This window comes from Ictalurus furcatus, chromosome 11 (assembly GCF_023375685.1).
Source record: "Ictalurus furcatus strain D&B chromosome 11, Billie_1.0, whole genome shotgun sequence".
Classification (NCBI taxonomy): Eukaryota; Metazoa; Chordata; class Actinopteri; order Siluriformes; family Ictaluridae; genus Ictalurus; species Ictalurus furcatus.
In genome coordinates, this window is record NC_071265.1 from 24,631,962 (window position 1) to 24,649,527 (window position 17,566).

At 37.8% G+C, this 17,566-nt stretch overlaps 2 protein-coding genes across 5 annotated transcripts in view; both read right to left on the bottom strand.

Annotated features, from left to right (window-relative positions):
• Positions 1 to 4,163: 4,163 nt before the first annotated feature.
• cplane2 (ciliogenesis and planar polarity effector 2) lies at positions 4,164 to 10,480 on the bottom strand. Of its 2 annotated transcripts, none has more exons than XM_053635951.1 (5): positions 10,379 to 10,480; positions 7,495 to 7,647; positions 7,105 to 7,229; positions 6,236 to 6,372; positions 4,164 to 5,881 (listed from the first exon to the last, which is right to left on the bottom strand). In XM_053635951.1, exons 2-5 carry the CDS (start codon positions 7,625 to 7,627, stop codon positions 5,653 to 5,655), a joined length of 624 nt encoding a protein of 207 aa, XP_053491926.1. In that variant the 5' UTR covers positions 7,628 to 7,647; positions 10,379 to 10,480; the 3' UTR covers positions 4,164 to 5,652. The 2 variants fall into 2 exon arrangements, with proteins under 2 accessions (XP_053491926.1, XP_053491925.1); XM_053635950.1 differs by lacking the exon at positions 10,379 to 10,480 and adding an exon at positions 10,133 to 10,251.
• A 3,884-nt stretch (positions 10,481 to 14,364) lies between these two features.
• The window catches only part of cadpsb (Ca2+-dependent activator protein for secretion b), an 82,088-nt gene continuing 78,886 nt past the window's right edge, over positions 14,365 to 17,566 (bottom strand). For all 3 annotated transcript variants that reach the window (XM_053635947.1, XM_053635948.1, XM_053635949.1), the window contains 2 exons: positions 17,394 to 17,498; positions 14,365 to 14,541 (listed from right to left, as the gene is read on the bottom strand). In XM_053635947.1, the coding sequence (XP_053491922.1) occupies positions 14,365 to 14,541; positions 17,394 to 17,498 (282 nt within the window). The remainder of the gene's footprint in view (positions 14,542 to 17,393; positions 17,499 to 17,566) is intronic.

Genomic DNA, 17,566 nt, shown 5'->3' on the forward strand with positions numbered 1-17,566 from the left:
ACATACATACTATTTCTCCTAGTAGTACGCTTAGTGACATCAGAATTGCGTGAGACTGCTTTATTTTTCCTGCTGAATAATAAGTGGAGAAATAAGATTGTAAGGTTGTCAAAAACGCATTAGTCTTTGTTTTTTTTTTTTTTTTTTTTTTAGAACATCTTAGGTACAAGATGTTAATACAGATAGTAAAATAATGGTTTCTGATTGCCAATAGAAATATAATGATATAGTTTAATAATATATGTTGTTACAACCCGCTAGGTTTGGGATGGGAAGTTTTTTTGTGTGCAAAACCGGACTCCCGCCCAGAGTTTCCAGCCTGTCCTAGCCTGCCTTGCTCCCGCCTCCCAGAATGACATCACTGAGCGGCGGCCATATTTGAAGAGGAAGAAGATGTATTCTATATTCACAATTCTATATTCTATGTTCTAAACTCTATATTCTATATTCACAACTCTATATTCTGACTGCTGTTCTGGTGGTTGATTGTGATGTTGGTTGTTCCTGTATCTGGTTGTGTATCCTCTTCACCAGTGTATACACGTTCGCTTGGTTCACTGGCGGTAGGGGTGTGGCTGCCATTTCTTTTGGGAGAGGGTCCTTTTGGCTCTGTTTTTGGCTTAGGGAGTTATGGAAGTATTTGTCTTTTCTTTGTTATTTGCTTTTTAGGTAAGCTAGCTACCTAACAATAGAAACCCTTTGTTTATTATTTTGGCTTTGGCCCACCCTGAAGTTATGCCTGGTTCGATTCTTTGTAGAGTTGTATGTATGTAATTCTGTGTTTTACAATATACCACAATTTTTATTTTAACAACCTTGTTGTGTTGTTATTCCTGGCTTCCTCATTTTTATAGGTCAAATTCCATTGAATCCCGAGCTGGTTACTCTGTGCCGCCTAACCTAGACTGGGCTGTAACAATGCGCACACTCCATAATTTACTATGTATGAAACTACATAAGATATTAATTTATTATACTGTATATAAAGAATAAGATGATGGAGTACACTGATCAGGCATAACAGGTGAATTATACTGATTAAGTTGTTACACTGGCACCTGGCAAAGGGTGGGATATATTAGGCAGCAAGTGAACCGTTAGTTCTCGAAGTTGATTTGAGGGATCAGAAGTTATTTTGTGTTTTTATTTTAGGCACATCATATTTGTCAATACCCTTGACTTAGATGAAGATCAGATCACATTTTATGACAAATTTATGCAGAAAACCATGAAATTCCAAAAGGTTTACATACTTTTTCTTGCTACAAGCCTCACAGCCAGTTAAGAATCAACAACTGATAAACACGACAACTGAAAAAAGTAGTAAGCCATTTAGTTGTCATTAACAGTAGTAAGTTAGCAAAAATAAATAAATAGCTGAAATAATTTTGTGACATTTTGATGTCGCCACTGTTGCCTTCTTACTACAGTTTCCTGGCTTTTATTTTGAAAATGAAGAAAAAGACATTGGTTTGTAGGCTGCAGTCCAGCACAAAGTAGGAAATTCGACCTGAGTAGAACATCATCAGGGCGTCTTTGATGTACTGAATACTATATACTTTTATGTGGTTTAGTATTAGTAGCATGCCTAGTATGCCATTTTGTAAACAACCATAGTGACAACATGCAAAATGGTTGCTACAATAAGACATACCTTCAGAATCCACTTGAGAAATGACTCTCTGTAGTACTGACCATTCCATTCCTTTTACAAAACAAGCCCAAAGTGATGCTTAATTAGAGCCGATGTGATAAATAACGCCTGTGAAAACAGTATTTGTCACATCGGTTCTCTAGCTATTGCACAATTGTGTTTCTGCTGTATTGCTATCCTGAACAAATTCAAAAATAGCTTCAATTCAGTAATTTCAATAATGCCCTCGTTGAGAATAGTGCACAATATATCACTCCTAAACCGACTGCATAAACAAAAGGCATAGATATTGATGGAACAGTTGGATATTATTAGTGACTTAAGTTCCTTTTCTCTCCTACATGATAAATACTACGCATGGACATCATATGAACCTCAGCCATATAAACCCACAACCAAATCACAAGCCACAGCCCATAATATAACTCACTCTGTGAGTGAAACACTTCTATAGTCTAGAATGTGATGCAATTGGACAGCTTTTCAGATTTTTTTTGTCTATTTTTTTGTATACATGTTAAGGCAAAGCCTGTACTTTCTATCCATTAACATCATCATGTCAAGCAAAGAATCAAAGGTGAGTTCAGGAGATATTTCACACTATGCATGATTATGTATCGCAGCATCTAGAGAACATATAGCAGTTTTGCTGATCTTAACAGTAAAGACTAAACAACGTACATCTTAGGGTAATAATTTACGATGATGGACTTGTAACACTGATTTTGCAGTTCATCCAAAATTTCTAAATCTTCTCAGGCTACTAGAAACCTCAGCAGCACATAGAGGGTCAATAGTGAATCCAGCTTTGAGTCTCATAAAGTTATTAATGTGTTTTATACCAAAGTGCTGCTGAATTCTCTATTCTGATTGGTCTGATTGGTGATTAATTATTTATAGCAGAAGCTCTGACAGTAGTACTGTCTATAATTAAAATCACAGGTTTATATTTATGGGCTCATTCTAATACATTATCGTTTCTGTAGTAACAGCTAATTCACAGGGATTGTATGGTGGACACCTGGTTTACTTTTTGGGAAAAAATGACTACATATTGAAATCTGTTGTGTGTGTGTGTTTTTTTTTTTTTGTTATTACCTGAGGTTATTTGTTTCTTTATAGAAGTTAGTGAGGGCCACACAATTGTAATTTGGCCCCAGATCAATAAAAACATAGAATTGAAGGAGGGTATACTTTCTTTTTCCCATGATAATAAGTAATAACAGGAACTAAGTTGTCCCATGGATGTTCCACAACATTAATATAAGTATAAATGACATGACATACTTATGATGTGTCTTTCATAAGTAATTACAGTTAATTACATTAAAAATATTAAACAGTTGGCAAATTTTCTTGGTATGAGAGGAATAAATACAGTTGAGGAGATGCTGCTATTGAAAAAGAATCAACGTTGGGATGGTAACGACATCACACATTTTCCTTTAACAGCACCTCCTGTTATAAACATGTTAGTCTATTCTCAATCACAATATTAATTTGCATTTGAATAGCCAATGTATGGTGCACAGAGTTTGCATGTTCTACCCATGCTTCGGGGGTTTCCTCCCTCAGTCCAAAGACATGCACTGTAGCCTGTTTGGCATTTCTAAATTGTAAATGTGTGAATGTGTCTGTGTGTGTGTGTGTAATTGTGCCCTGTGATGGGTTGGCACCCCATCAAGGGTGTCCCCCACCTTGTGCCCCGAGATCCCTGGGACAGGCTGCAAGCTCCTCCACAACCCTGTGTAGGATAAACGATAGAGAAAATGGATGGATGGATAGCCAATGTATGCTCATATCTTTGTTTTAAAGGGGGAAGTGTGTGCTGTAGGAGACATGTACACATTCACCGCAGATCTGAGTGCATTCTTACCAGAGCAAGTGATCGTTACCTCCTCAAATAACCTCATCCACATTTCTGCTGAGAAGGTAAGTAAATATATCTATACTTTAGTTGTGTATGAACCTCTGATGGAACTGTGTGGTGTGTTTAAGGTCAGTGTTTGAGAGACTGAGAAAAACACCTTGTTTGTGATCTACAAAAATGTTGTGTACTCATATACTTGTGTTCTGTTTTGTTCTAAATCACTTGTCATTGGGGACTAGCTGGAATCAGACGGGACAATCTTGGACACATTTTCACACAAATGCCAGTTTCCAGCAGATGTAGACCCCATGTCAGTGACCTCGTCCTTGGGGATCAACGGTGCGTTGACGGTTAGGGCATGGAAACAGAAGGATAAAGTTTAGACAAACAGTTCAAATACAGATATGTGTACAAGTATACAGATACTTGTAGCATTGGTCTCTACAGCATCTGCAGATTTATTATTTTTATCTCTCATACTACAATTAAGTGTTCTCTTTATGTGAGTGGTCAAAACTTTATGCAAATGTATTCTCAAACTGAATTAGTTTTTGTTTTGTTCTTTTTTCTTCAGCTGATTTAGATAATCTAGATTAATATGCTTAATTAATTAAAATAATTATGCATCATTATTTTGGCATTTGGCTGTGCTAATTAAGAATGACAAATTTAATGTATTTTTATTTATAATATTGTTACACTTACATAATATGTAGGCTATAAATATGTTTAATGTTCATACACATTCTTCAGATATTTCAAACGATAAGTAAATATCTGTTGTTCAACATAGACAACTTTATTATGTAGTTGATTTGGAAAAGGAACAAAAAAAAAATTAGACCCATTCATCACTACTTGTGTTCATGGTCAGATGTCAGAAGTAGTTGAGGTAGCTTTTTAAAAAAAAATTAAAAATTCATAATATTGTTGTACATTGCACTGTCAAGTTATATTATTGAACACAATTTGAACTGCATCACTTAAGCTTATGCTGCATTCAACTAAAACAATTATGATCTCTGACTAGGAAAAAACAAAGAAAACATGGAATTCCTAGTCGGAAAGGTCCCATAGACCCAGAGTTCAGCACATGACGTCAAATCAACATGGCTGCTCACAGTATCAATAGTAAACAAACCAGCAGTTCTTTACTATTAAATGAGTCATACTGTACATACTAGTATTTGCTTTAGAACAATCAACAGGCAGACACATTAGTTTGTTAACTCGAACACTTACAGTATATGTAACATATACAGTTCGCTGTTTTGAGGAGGTAATACATCACTCATATCACTAATGTAGCTGGCTAGATTGTTGCTGTTTCCCACTTTGCAGCTTGAACACATGGAGGTCGAAAATGATGTCATTCTGACTTCCCACTTCCCCCTTAGAATGGTCTATGCACTTTTATATTATGATGATATTACTTAAGGAGGGCACAGTGGTGCAGCAGGTAGTGCTGCAGGTTCACACTCCAGGCTTCTTAATTTATTCCTTATTGCTTGTGAAGCTTCATATTTTCTCCCTGTGTCCATGTGGGTTTCCTCCAGGTGCTCCACTTTCCTCTCACCTCCCAAAACATACCCCATGTGTGAATGTGTATGTGCACGGTCCCCTGCGATAGACTGATGTCACAGTGAGGATATATTCCCATCTCATGCCCAGGGTTTCCAGGATAGGCTCCACTGTGACCGATATGTCGTGGGGGAGCCTGGAGCCTATCCCAGAGAACTCGAAGAACAAGACAGTGGACAACTTGGACAGGGTGTCTCACACCACGGACAATTTGGAAATGCCAATCGGCCTACAACGCACGCCTTTGGACTGGGGGAGGAAACCGGAGTATCCGGAGGGATTCGAACCCCAAACCCAGGAGGTGTGAGCAAAACGTGCTAACCACTAAGCCACCGTGCCCATGTCAATGAATATGTGATTCTTAAACTGACAATGTTTTTGTTGAATTTTGTACTAGTGCAAAGCATATATGAATGAGGTATGTAATAATATAGTAACGGTCTTTTTTTTCGAGATAATTTTCATCTGTGAGTTGAATTCCTAGAAAGTCTATAATGGATTCAGTGTCTAACATGACGGCAATCAGTGTGCTGTTAAAAATGTGAGCTTATACGATAATTTCTGGGCCAATGTGTCCTGGGTAGGATGGTACTGAAGTGGAGGCATGCATACAGTCCTGGTACCAGAGGTTTTCTGCCAAGGCATTTAAAAGGGGTGAGATTTCACCAAAGCCTCCGCTCACATCGCCTCCAACCCGAAACACAGGCACACCCCACACCTCCTCAAAGCGTGTGATGTCACTCTCGGTTACATCTGTGTGCATAAACAAGTCAAATCTATACAGTTAAGGTCTATATGTGTGACCCAATGTACATCAGAACATGCAGAGTTAGAAATGAGCACTACACAGTCATGAGCACTGTTAAATACAGACGTATAAGCTTTTCATGAAGATAACACAAATGGATTTTACTGAATGCTCAATTTCTCAGCACGTCCTATAGGAATAAAATAATAACCCTAACTATCACAGCATTGTTGTCAACATACTTAACACATCTGAGCATGGTTTAAAATGAAATTGTAATAAACATTTCTTAACAATACAGCGATACTGAGATACTGTGCTCAGCTAACAAAAACCCTAATCTGACAATTAAGTGTTCATATCAGCTTTGGTTAAAGGATACTTGGTCCCAACCACCAATCTGACGAGTCGGTCTGATGGCTCTGTGATCCGAGACATTTGATTGGAAAGATCCTCAAAAGATCCTCGGTCGGTGAAGGAGAACAGGAAGAGAATAGCGTCCACATGTTCCTTACACGACTGTTCAAAAATCAGTGACTAAAAGTTAGGTCTCAGAGTAAACACAGTATATACAGTATATGCAGTATATCATGTACAACCCTAATTCCAAAAAAGGTTGGGACGCAATGATTTGGAAATGTCATAATCCCATGTGTTGTTATTCACAATAGAACACAGAAAACATATCAAATGTTCAAATTGAGCAAATGCACAATTTTAAGGAAAAAGGTCATTTTGAATTTGATGGCCACAACACATCTCAAAAAAGTTGGGACGGGGGCAACGAAAGGCTGGAAGTGTGTGTTACTAAGAAAAAACAGTTGGAGGAACATTATCTTAGAGAGGCAGAGTCTCTCAGAAGTAAAGATAGGATGGAATCTGGATGGAAGCATATGTTGCTCTAAAACCGAAATAACCTTTCAGCATTGATGGTGCCTTTCCAGAGGTGCAAATCGCAAAATGTTCCTCCAGCTGTTTCTTTTTAGTAACACTTACTTTCCCAGCCTTTTGCTGCCCCCGTCCCAACTTTCTTGAGACGTGTTGCGGCCATCAAATTTAAAACTACCTTATTTTTTCCATAAAATGGTACAGTTTCCTCAGTTTACACATTTGCTATGGTTTCTATGTTCTATTGTGAATAACATATGTGTTTTATGAGATTTGCAAATCATTGCATTATGTTTTTATTTACATTTTACCCAGCATCCCAACTTTTTTATGGAATTTGGTTGTACTAAAAGATATAGTCACCGGCAGCATGTGGTCAAATCTGCGCATGGCACTCTCGCCACAGTCCCAGAGCTGGAAGTGGAAGAAAAGCATGCGGCCGCTCTCCCTCAGCTTCACGGGCCAAAACACCCCACATGTCTCCATGCCTAAAGAGGTTATAATTTATGGGTTTTGCAATTCATTACACTGGTCAAGTAACCACAAGTACGAATTATTTTCAGAATTAACGGTGTATAATAACATAAGAATTCAAGAGTGTTGCAACCACAAACTGAGTCTTTCTATAATGGTATCCCATAATTTATTGAATTATTTCTATGGATAAAGTTTTCAACTAGTGCTCTGTCATATTTCAAATGTATTCACAGTGTGAGGCTTAAACTTATAAACTTTGAAACTCAAGACATGTACCTGTGGTTTCATAGTGTATATTGGGCATGTCTAGACCAGCAAGACGAGCAGCTAGAGCTGTTTTCCCCACTCCACTTTTTCCTGACAGGAACACTTTATAGCGAACTATGTCTGCTTTCAATTGTGGAGGCATCACTGGAGCTTCCAAGAGGCCTAAAATGAAATACGGATGTTAGTAAACACTCTCTAGTGATCTATTAGTTTTTGTGAGATTGTGAGTGGGTAGCATGCTGGTGCATCGTATAACGTTGCAGTCACACAACTCCAGGGTTCCCAGTTCAATCCTGAGCTGGGTTGCTGAAGTTTTTGTGCATGTTCTTCTCATGTTTAAATGGCTTTCCTCCTATGGTTATGGAAGATGAATGAATACATAAACATTTCTAATAAACTTCACACATCTGTAGCTATAAGTCATTACATACAAAGAAACTGAGTTAATAACATTGCTTAATTAATATCCAGTGCCCAGTTGTTCAAAAAGGTTCATCTGGGTCAGAATGATCCCATGTTTTGCTATCCAGGATCAAGCAATCCATCTTAATTTTGTGTTTGGTTTTTCAAAGCACCACTGGACTGAATCATCCTGATCCAGATACAAACCTTTCAAGATGAGCAAATCCGGATTACTAGAGCTCTAAATCGGACTACACATCACAGTGTAGGCTACTAGCTATGTAAAGAACAACAGGTAGATTAGCCAGCATGGGGTCACTTTAAGTGTTTTTATTTGAAGGGATAGAAAACAGCACAAACAATACAAACATCCTGTCATGGCCCCCATGGACAATTCCATCTTTGGCCACTAGAGGGCCCCCTGACTGCCTTTGCAGAACAGCATCTTCTGCGTCTCCTTGTTCGTGTCTTAACCATTCTCATGTGTTTTCATTTTCTTGATTGGGTACTGTATTTAAGTTGCCTGTTTTTCCCTCCTCAGTTGCTGGCACATTAATTTTTTGTCAGGTCATGGTTGGTATTGGTTTTTATGCACTGTATTTTGATTATTTAACACTTTTTCCTATGGTTTATTTTTTGCAGTTCCTATGTTTCTGATGATGCCCGTTCCTAGTGTGTCTTCCATCGTGTTTGTTTTCTTGAGCCAGTTAATGAATTTGCTTGTATCTTTCTCATTTGTAAGTCGCTTTGGATAAAAGCGTCTGCTAAGTGAATAAATGTAAATGTAACAAAGTTCTGCATTAGCTTCCATGGCCTCACTTCATGACACATCCCCTTCCTACAAACAAACAAACAAAAATATACAGTATTCACAAATTTTAGATCCAGATGGGATCTAATCTTGAAAATGGGTTCCAAGGGGGAAGGGGGGGGGGGGGATTCTGAAATCAGATTAGATCATGTAATCCAATCTTGCTTTTGATTTGGATCAAACCTTCAGTATGTTTTGTTCAAAACTTTTCAGTAGGATTGGGATACCCGTTATACAAAAAATCTGGATTATCCTGATCCCAGCAGAAGGGTGGATCCAGGGAGGATTTCAGGAACGAAACGTAATACAACTTTAAAACTGGTCAAATAATACAATGTTTGGATCATGTAATATATACATTTGTTTATATTTTGCACTTGATTTATTTAATGTTACAGTCATAAAGTATACATTAGGCTACCAATTAAGCCTTTCAGTGCAGTACAGTAAAAAATAAAGATTTTGTCCTCATAAATAATTCCCCAAACAGCTGTCAACATCAAACAAAAATAATATTATTTCATTTTAACTGTCACTTGTCACAGTATGTTAATTACAATGACACAATCATCAGAGATGAACCAGTCAAAAGTAGTTTCTAACAATTCCATCCCTTATTTCTCTCCACACACGAAGAACGTTCTTATTTTGTTAACTGTTGGACATTTAGACTTTTTTATGATTTAAAACATGTTCAAAATGTTCCCAAAACTTGTGAATAATGTTTGTTTGTATTTCTTTGTTGTGGGTCAGATACAGGGTCTGACTGTTTAAAAGAAACTGAAAAAGGAAGGGGATGTTTGTATTGTGTATTGTATTATTGTGCTGTTTTCGGTCTCTTCAAATAAAAACACTTAAAGTGATCCCATTCTGGTTAATCCACCTGTTGTTCTTTACATAGCTAGTACCCTACACTGTGATATGTAGTCTGATTTAGAGCACTAGACATCCAGATTTGGTCATCTTGAAAAGTTTGTATCTGGATCAGGGATCCAATTCAATGGTTCTTTGAAGAACCGACACAAGAGATACACAAAAGATGGATTACTTGCTCCTGGATAGCAAAACATGAGATTTTCAAATCCGGATCATTCTGATCTGGATTAAACTTTTTGAACGACTCTAGTGGAAAGCCTTCCCAGATGAATGAAGGTTATTATAACAACAAAGAGGGGACTACATCTGGAACAAGATATTCAAAAAGCACATATTGGTGTGATGGTCAGGTGTCCACAAACATATCGTGTAGATAGACAGATAGATAAAAATAAAAAAAACAAAATATGATACTCTTCCCAGTTCTCTTTAGTCAAATGTTCCATACAGAGATGCATTCAAACTAAAATGCAGTCTGGATAATCACGTGACAAACGTACAGCCCAATAATCGAGTCGTCTTCATGGTATCCATGGAGATACCACGACAGTAACGTACCGAATTTTCTCCGCTTTTTGTTGTGCAGTATCTTGCTGAAAAATTCCCGGCTTTCAGGGCTTCGATGCCAGTCTGACACCATTATCGACCCTGCAGCTACACAGGCCATTAAACTCCTCTGATTAAAACAGCTGATAAATCAGCCCACAAACTCAACCAAAACGTCAAAGGGAAGCGCTCCACGTTGGGAAGGAAGCCACTGTAAGCACGCCTGTATTATATATCAAAATAAAAGTCCAAACATACCTTAAAAATGTCCATTAGAGACGGAATGCGCGGTACAAATCACTACAAGAGCGAGTAAGGTAATACGGTAACAACATTTAAATGTGAGCAATACTACACTACTATGGCAGCATACTTTTATACGTCAAAAAGTATATGCGTACAAACTATATACGTAGATATAAATGAAAACAGACACCAAATTTTCCTCTGAATACATTATTAATGAGAATGTATAACTGGCAATTGGAAAAACTCAAGAACAACCATACAATTGGCAAGCAACTGATTCAATGTCCAACATATTTCATCTGTTGTTCCCTAGAGCAATGAAATCATGTAGAGTACTAAAAATGAACACAAAATTAGGAATAGATAACTGAATTTGGAAACGAAACAACAACCATATAAAATTAGGGATTTTAGCTCGCTTACTATCAAACACAGCTAATTTTAGTATGTACACACAGCGGTTATCTTACTACAGAGCCCTCCACTAATATGAGCACCCTTGGTAAATATGAGCAAAGAAGGCTGTGAAAAATTGTCTTTATTTTTTAAGCTTTTGACCCTTTGTTTAAATCATTCACAAAAATACTCTGCTCTCATGGATGTCATACAATTGCAAACACAACACAGGTTTATAAAAAAATAAATAAATCTTTGTTAAATATAGGTGTGCAACAATTATCGGCACCCCTATGAATTCATATGAGAAAAATATATTTGAAGTATATTCCCATTGATATTTTACATTTTTAATGCACCTGGGTGACTAGGAACAGGAAATTGTTCAACCATGACTTCCTGTTTCACAGGGGTATAAATAGGAGGTAACACATAGGCCAATTTCCCTTAGTCATTCATAAAAATGGGTAAGACCAAGGAATATAGCTGTGATGTGCAGCAAAAGGTTGTTCAGCTTCACAAATTGGGAAGTGGCTATAAGAAAATTGAAGCATTGAAAATGCATTGAAAATGCCCATTTCCAACACCAGGGCAATAAATGAGAAGTTCCAATCAACTGGAAATATTATGAGTCAACCTGGAATCGGACGTGTGTCTATATCGTCTCAACACACTGTGAAGAGGATGGTTCGAGTGGCCAAACAATCTCCAAGGATCACAGCTGGAGAATTGCAGAAGTTGGTTGCATCTTGGGATCAGAAAGTCTCCAAAACTACAATCCGAAGTAACCTACATCACCACAAGTTGTTTGGAAGGGTTTCAAGATAAAAGCCTGTACTCTCATCCAAAAACAAACTCAAGCACCTTCAGTTTGCCAGACACTACTGGAACTTCAAATGGGATCGGGTTCTATGGTCAGATGAAAACTAAATAGAGCTTTTTGGCAATAAACGCCAGAGGTGGTTTTGGTGCACACAAAGAGGTAGCCATATGGAAACGTACCTCATGCCCACGGTTAAATATGGTGGTGGCTCTTTAATGTTTTGGGGCTGTTTTTCTGCCAGAGGACCTGGACATTTTGTTAGGATACATGGCATCATGGACTCTATCAAATATCAACAGATATTAAAGGAAAACCTGATTGCCTCTGCCAGAAAGCTTAAAATTGGCCATGTTTGGATCTTCCAGCAGGACAATGATCCAATACATACATCAAAATCAACACAAAAATGGTTTACTGACCACAAAATCAATGTCCTGCCATGGCCATCCCAGTCCCCTGACTTAGAAAACATGTGGGGTGAACTGAAGAGGAGAGTCCACCAGTGTAGACCTTGAAATTTTAAGGATCTGGAGAGAGAGATGGTCTCAGATCCCTTGTCATGTATTCCCCAACCTAATCAGGCATTATAGGAGAAGACTCAGAGCTGTTAACTTGGCAAAGGGTGCCAATAACTGTGGCACACCTATATAAATTTTTTTCCCATAAACCTGTGTTTTGTTTGTAACTGTTTGATATCCGTGAAAGCAGAGTATTTTTTTTGTGAATTTTATGAACAAAAAATCTAAAGGTTAAACAATAAAGACAATTTTTCACAGCCTTCATTGCTCATATTTACCAAGGGTACCAATATTAGTAGTGGGCACTGTATACACACACACACGCCTCCCAGTTGGATGAATTTCTCTGTAAATTGGCAGATAGAATGTTTCTGTAAACTTCTGAATTCATTCGGCTGCTACCATCATGACTTACGTTATCAGTAGAGATTAGTGAGCCAGTTTCAGCCAGTTTCCATGCAAGCCCAAGCCATGACACTCCCTCCACCATGCTTGACTGATGAGCTTCTATATTTTGGATCATGAATAGATCATTTCGTTCTCCACACTTTGGTAGAGGTTAATCTTGGTTTATGAACTTTTGTGAACTTCTGTATTTCTGTGTAAATTCCAATCTGGCCTTTTGATTCTTTGTGATACCTTCATCCCTGCCATGTGGAGGTTGTAGGTGATGTCACTGACTGCTGGAAACACTTGTCAGTCATGTTCCGATATTTTTGGTCACTTGAAAATTGGTGGGTTCAAACAAAAGGTGCCATGTTCTAAGTTGTTTAACACATCTAGATGTAATTATCAGGAAACGAAAGCTGAAATTCTGATCTATCGTCTTATATTCTTATTTTGATCTTAAACCCAAATGTCTTCAGTGTATAGAAAAACAACAGAATTGGCCTTGGCATTCCAATACTTTTGGAGCATAAACCAAATCCATAGAATGTCTTGTTGGTGCCTGCAAGTGCTTAAATGTGCTTTTAATTAAAAACATAACCTATTTGCCTTTTGTGTTAGAGCTCATGTATGTTATCGTCAGACTGAATGGATTGACAATAAAATGTAAAACTGTTTTAAATCACGCAAACAGAGGCACTGAGCATATTTGTACAGTTATATTTATTGAGAGGCCACAGCTCTTGCATATAACAACTGTTGGCTTTGATAAGGCAAACGCAAGAATGAATCCACCAGCTAACTGACACAAAAAAGAAAAACATAGAGCTTTTGGAGAAGGTGGAACCCACAGGCATGCAGTGATGGCTCAGAGTGCAATGTACAGCTGTGTATATACAAAACAATAGTGAGACCCCCCAGAATGGCACATATCTCTGGCTATGTAAGTAATAACCCAAAAGATTGCTTGGAATAGAACATAAAAACCAAAAAGGCAAGAATCGCTTTACTTTGTAAAAGTTAAACTGAACAAAAATATATTATTTGGTAGTCATTCCTGACATCTAAATAAAAGACGTCTCCAATGAGATATCAAAATGGAGCTAAGAGAATATTGCCTTTCTAGAACACCAATTCATATTAGTTTTAAGATGAAGGTGAGACAATGTCTTGTTGGTGAAATGCGACATAAGATTCTTGGAAGAGCCACAGAGCCTCAGCACAAGTAAAAAAAAAAAAAAAAATTGTTACATTTCTTTTTTTTTTATTAATGAGAATGTGCAGACACAGAGGACATTTACAGTTAACAACTTTTAACTTAAGTACAGAGGTTCATTTTCAGTTTTAAAGCAGTTGGCATCCACTTTATAAACAGACAAGACAAAGAAAAGGATCCATACACTCATCTTTTACGACAATGTACCATTAATGTATGTAAGAGTACGTCAAAGAAGCGCCATATATGTTATCGCATTGGACAGGGACACACCTAATAATCTCACTCGACATTGTCAAACAAATGGTACTCCATATTGCTTAGGAACACAGAAATAAATCCCCAAATAAATTAGTCCAAAAAAATCTGTTTTTTTATCCCATTCTTTATTATATATCATAACACAGCTAAAATTGTCAGTCATGTTCTTTATAACTCTTTAACATTTCTTTTTACTCGTTATAATTACTAGCTTTTTCTTGACTTTAGCTCTGTTTGTGGGCATATCGAGCAGATGATGGGAGGTCCTAGGGTGGCTAACTGGAGTAATCAGAGTGGGTACATGCATCTTCTGTTACCAGGCTATGGGGAAAGGGGAGAGTGGTGTAGGGGTCAGAGAGGCTCAGGTTTAGAGCACACCATGTGGCTTGGATCTCTAATCATCCTCCTCATCCTCTTCATCGCTGTCCTTCATGGTAATGCCCTGCATGCCTCCCTCTCGGACCGAGGCAGTGGCTTCTTCCAGGGTGAGCCGGTTCCGTACTGTATCGTACATCTTGCTGTTCAGCGTTGAGTCCAGAACGCCTTGCAGCCTAAAATCTCGATATTTTTTCTACAACGCACACAAAAGTCAAATACTACTGAACACGCTGAACAAGACAGATCTTTAATGATAATATATTTCTACAAGTATTTCATATATATTTAAATATTTAGATATTTTCAGTGCTGTTAGTGAAGATATGTGAAAAGAATAGCTGTATTTGAGTGATATTTTGAGCTTAAGTATACTGTAGGAGTACACACACATATTATTATTATTATTATTATTATTATTATCCATCCATCCATCTTCAACCGCTTACTCCTTTTCAGGGTTGCGGGGAAACCTGGAGCCTATCCCAGGGAGCATCGGGCACAAGGCGGGGTACACCCTGGACAGGGTGCCAGTCCATCGCAGGGCACAATCACATACACATTCACACACACATTCCTACACTACGGACACTTTAGACACACCAATCAGCCTACCACGCAAGTCTTTGGACTGGGGGAGGAAACCAGAGTACCCGGAGGAAACCCCCGCAGCACGGGGAGAACATGCAAACTCCACACACACAGAGCCACAGGAATCAAACCCCGACCCTGGCGGTGTGAGGCGAACGTGCTAACCATTTATTTGTTGATTTATTTGTTTGGGATCTTGATGAAAGCTCAACATATCACCTAACATCCTGGCAGAGGCAACCAGGTTTAGACTGAAATATACTGATACTAGGCAGAATTTATGATGCTTTCATAACTACTAATGGTTTTTCCCCCAATATCCATTACCCAGCTTCCAACAACCATTTGTCTTTATACTGTTAGCTGTCCCTATGATAATGGATGGCAAAGGGATTTTTTTTTACAAATATGCAATTTCACATTTATGCCCCAGGAAATGGTCAGCGGCAGAAATAAAGTTTCTGAGAGAACCTGAGAGCAATTTTAAAAATAATAAAAAAATTTTTGTTTGAATTAAATTTTAAATAATCCTTAGTGGTGTCAATAATTTAGATACATTTTTGAGAGGAAATATGATTATTTAAAACAGAAATTCTTATGAGACGTATGTTAGAGCAAAGATAAAAGTTTTTTTTTTCTATTATTTGAGTAAGAATCTTGAATGAATATACAGGCATGTGAAAAAAATAAGTACACCCCATGGAAATTGTTGGGGTTTTTTTTGGACATATTTGGACAACCAAACATTTGATCCTCTTTGAAACAGTGCCTATTAATAAAGGTGTTACACTCTATCAAATGACTCATAAAACTGACATTTTGTAGTAATTTTCACAATTTAAATAAACAAAGAAACAGATCAGACCCATGTAAAAAGTAAGTATACCCCTACACTTATCACACCTTCACATCCATAAAATTAGAATCAGGTGTTCAGGATTGGGTGCCAGTGATTAGAACCTGCATAGGGAGTGCAGGTGGAACCGGTCTTATTTATACCCCTCTCGTATCTAGTGTCTGGTGTTCCCTTTGTTATTGAGGTCTTCAGAAAAAAGGTTGTGGATGCCTGTGAGTCTGGCAAGGAATTTAAAAAGATCTACAAATTTTTTGAAATACATCATTTCACTGTAAGGAAAATAATGTACAAATGGTACAAATTTCAAACGATTGACAATTTGTCCAGGACTCACCATCCCAGCAAATTCAGCCCAAGAGCAGACCATCTGATGCAAAAAGAAGTCTCCAAGAACCCCACAATTTTATCACAGGATCTGCTAGTAAGTCTTGCAGCTGTTGGTGTCAAAGTGCATGCTTCTACAATCAGAAATAGATTGCACAAATTTGACCTGCATGGGAGGTGTGTCAGGAAAAATCCTTTGTCAGACTACATTTGCCAATGATCATATAAGCAAAGACCAGGCCTTTTGGAATAATCTGCTCTGGACAGACGAATTAAAGATAGATTTGTTTGGCCACAGTAACAGCAGACATGTTTGGTGCAGACCAAAGACAGCTTTTCAGGAGAAGCACCTCATACCAACTGTGAATCACGGTGGTGGAAATGTTATGGTTTGGGGTTGCTTCGCTGCCTCAGGGACTGCAATCAGCATGTATTCACTGATTCAACTATGAATTCTGAATTATATCAAAGAGTGCTTGAAGATAATGTGAGGCCACCTGTCCAAAAGTTGAAGTTGAACCGAAAGTGGACCTTTCAACAGGATAATGATCCTAAGCACACTAGCAAATCCACCAAGGAATGGATCAAAAAGAAGAAATGGAGGGTTATGGAATGGCCTAGTCAAAGCCCCGATTTGAATCCCATTAAAATGATGTGGGGGGATGTGAAACAGGCAGTATATGCAATAAAACACTCAAACATCTTGCAACTGAAAGAATATTGCATGGAAGAGTGGTCACAAAATTCCATCAAGCCGATGCCACAGACTGGTGGACAATTATGCAAAACACCTACAAGAAGTTATTTCGGCAATACTAGCTTCTGAGGCCAAGGGTGTACGTTTTCCACAGAACGATATCACATCTATTGATATTTCTACTGAATAAATGATTGAAAAAGCTATTTTTCCTTGTGGTTTTGTTCAAGTATATCAAGTTTATTAATGGGCATTGTTTCAAAGATGATCAAATATATGCTTGTCCAAATATGTCAAAAAAGCCAACAATTTCCATGGAGTGTACTTATTTTTTTTCCCCGTCTATTTATTCATATGACCATTTTATCATCTAATCTTTAGCAAATATGCCAATAATTCCAGGAATTATTAACACGAATGTATGAATATGAATAAGTAAAATGAATATTAAATAAAGCATACCAAAATACCATTCTTACTGAAACAAAGAAAAGCAGCAGAACATGCTTACTTTCCACACATGGTGTAGGAGCAGTTTTATTTATTTAATGCAAGTACTTCATTCCCATGTAAACAGTACCTTTACAATCCTGATGAGGATTTTGAGCTGGTACACATGGAGTTGTTGGTCCATTCGGTCAGTGAGCCAAGTCCCCAGCAGATTCATGGTGGCTGTATACCATTGCTGTAATGCACACAAACACAGCGTTCTCCAGCAACACACACACACACACCCACACCCACAAACGAACC

Excerpts from the sequence above, each read along its gene's own strand:
- cplane2 (XM_053635950.1), bottom strand. The coding sequence starts at position 10,241 with ATGGCCTGTGTAGCTGCAGGGTCGATAATGGTGTCAGACTGGCATCGA. Across the intron at positions 6,373-7,104 it reads GATTTGACCACATGCTGCCG|TCGTGTAAGGAACATGTGGA; the intron begins GTGACTATATCT and ends ATTTTTGAACAG. Across the intron at positions 5,882-6,235 it reads AGATTGGTGGTTGGGACCAA|ATTTGACTTGTTTATGCACA; the intron begins GTATCCTTTAAC and ends TTAACTGTATAG.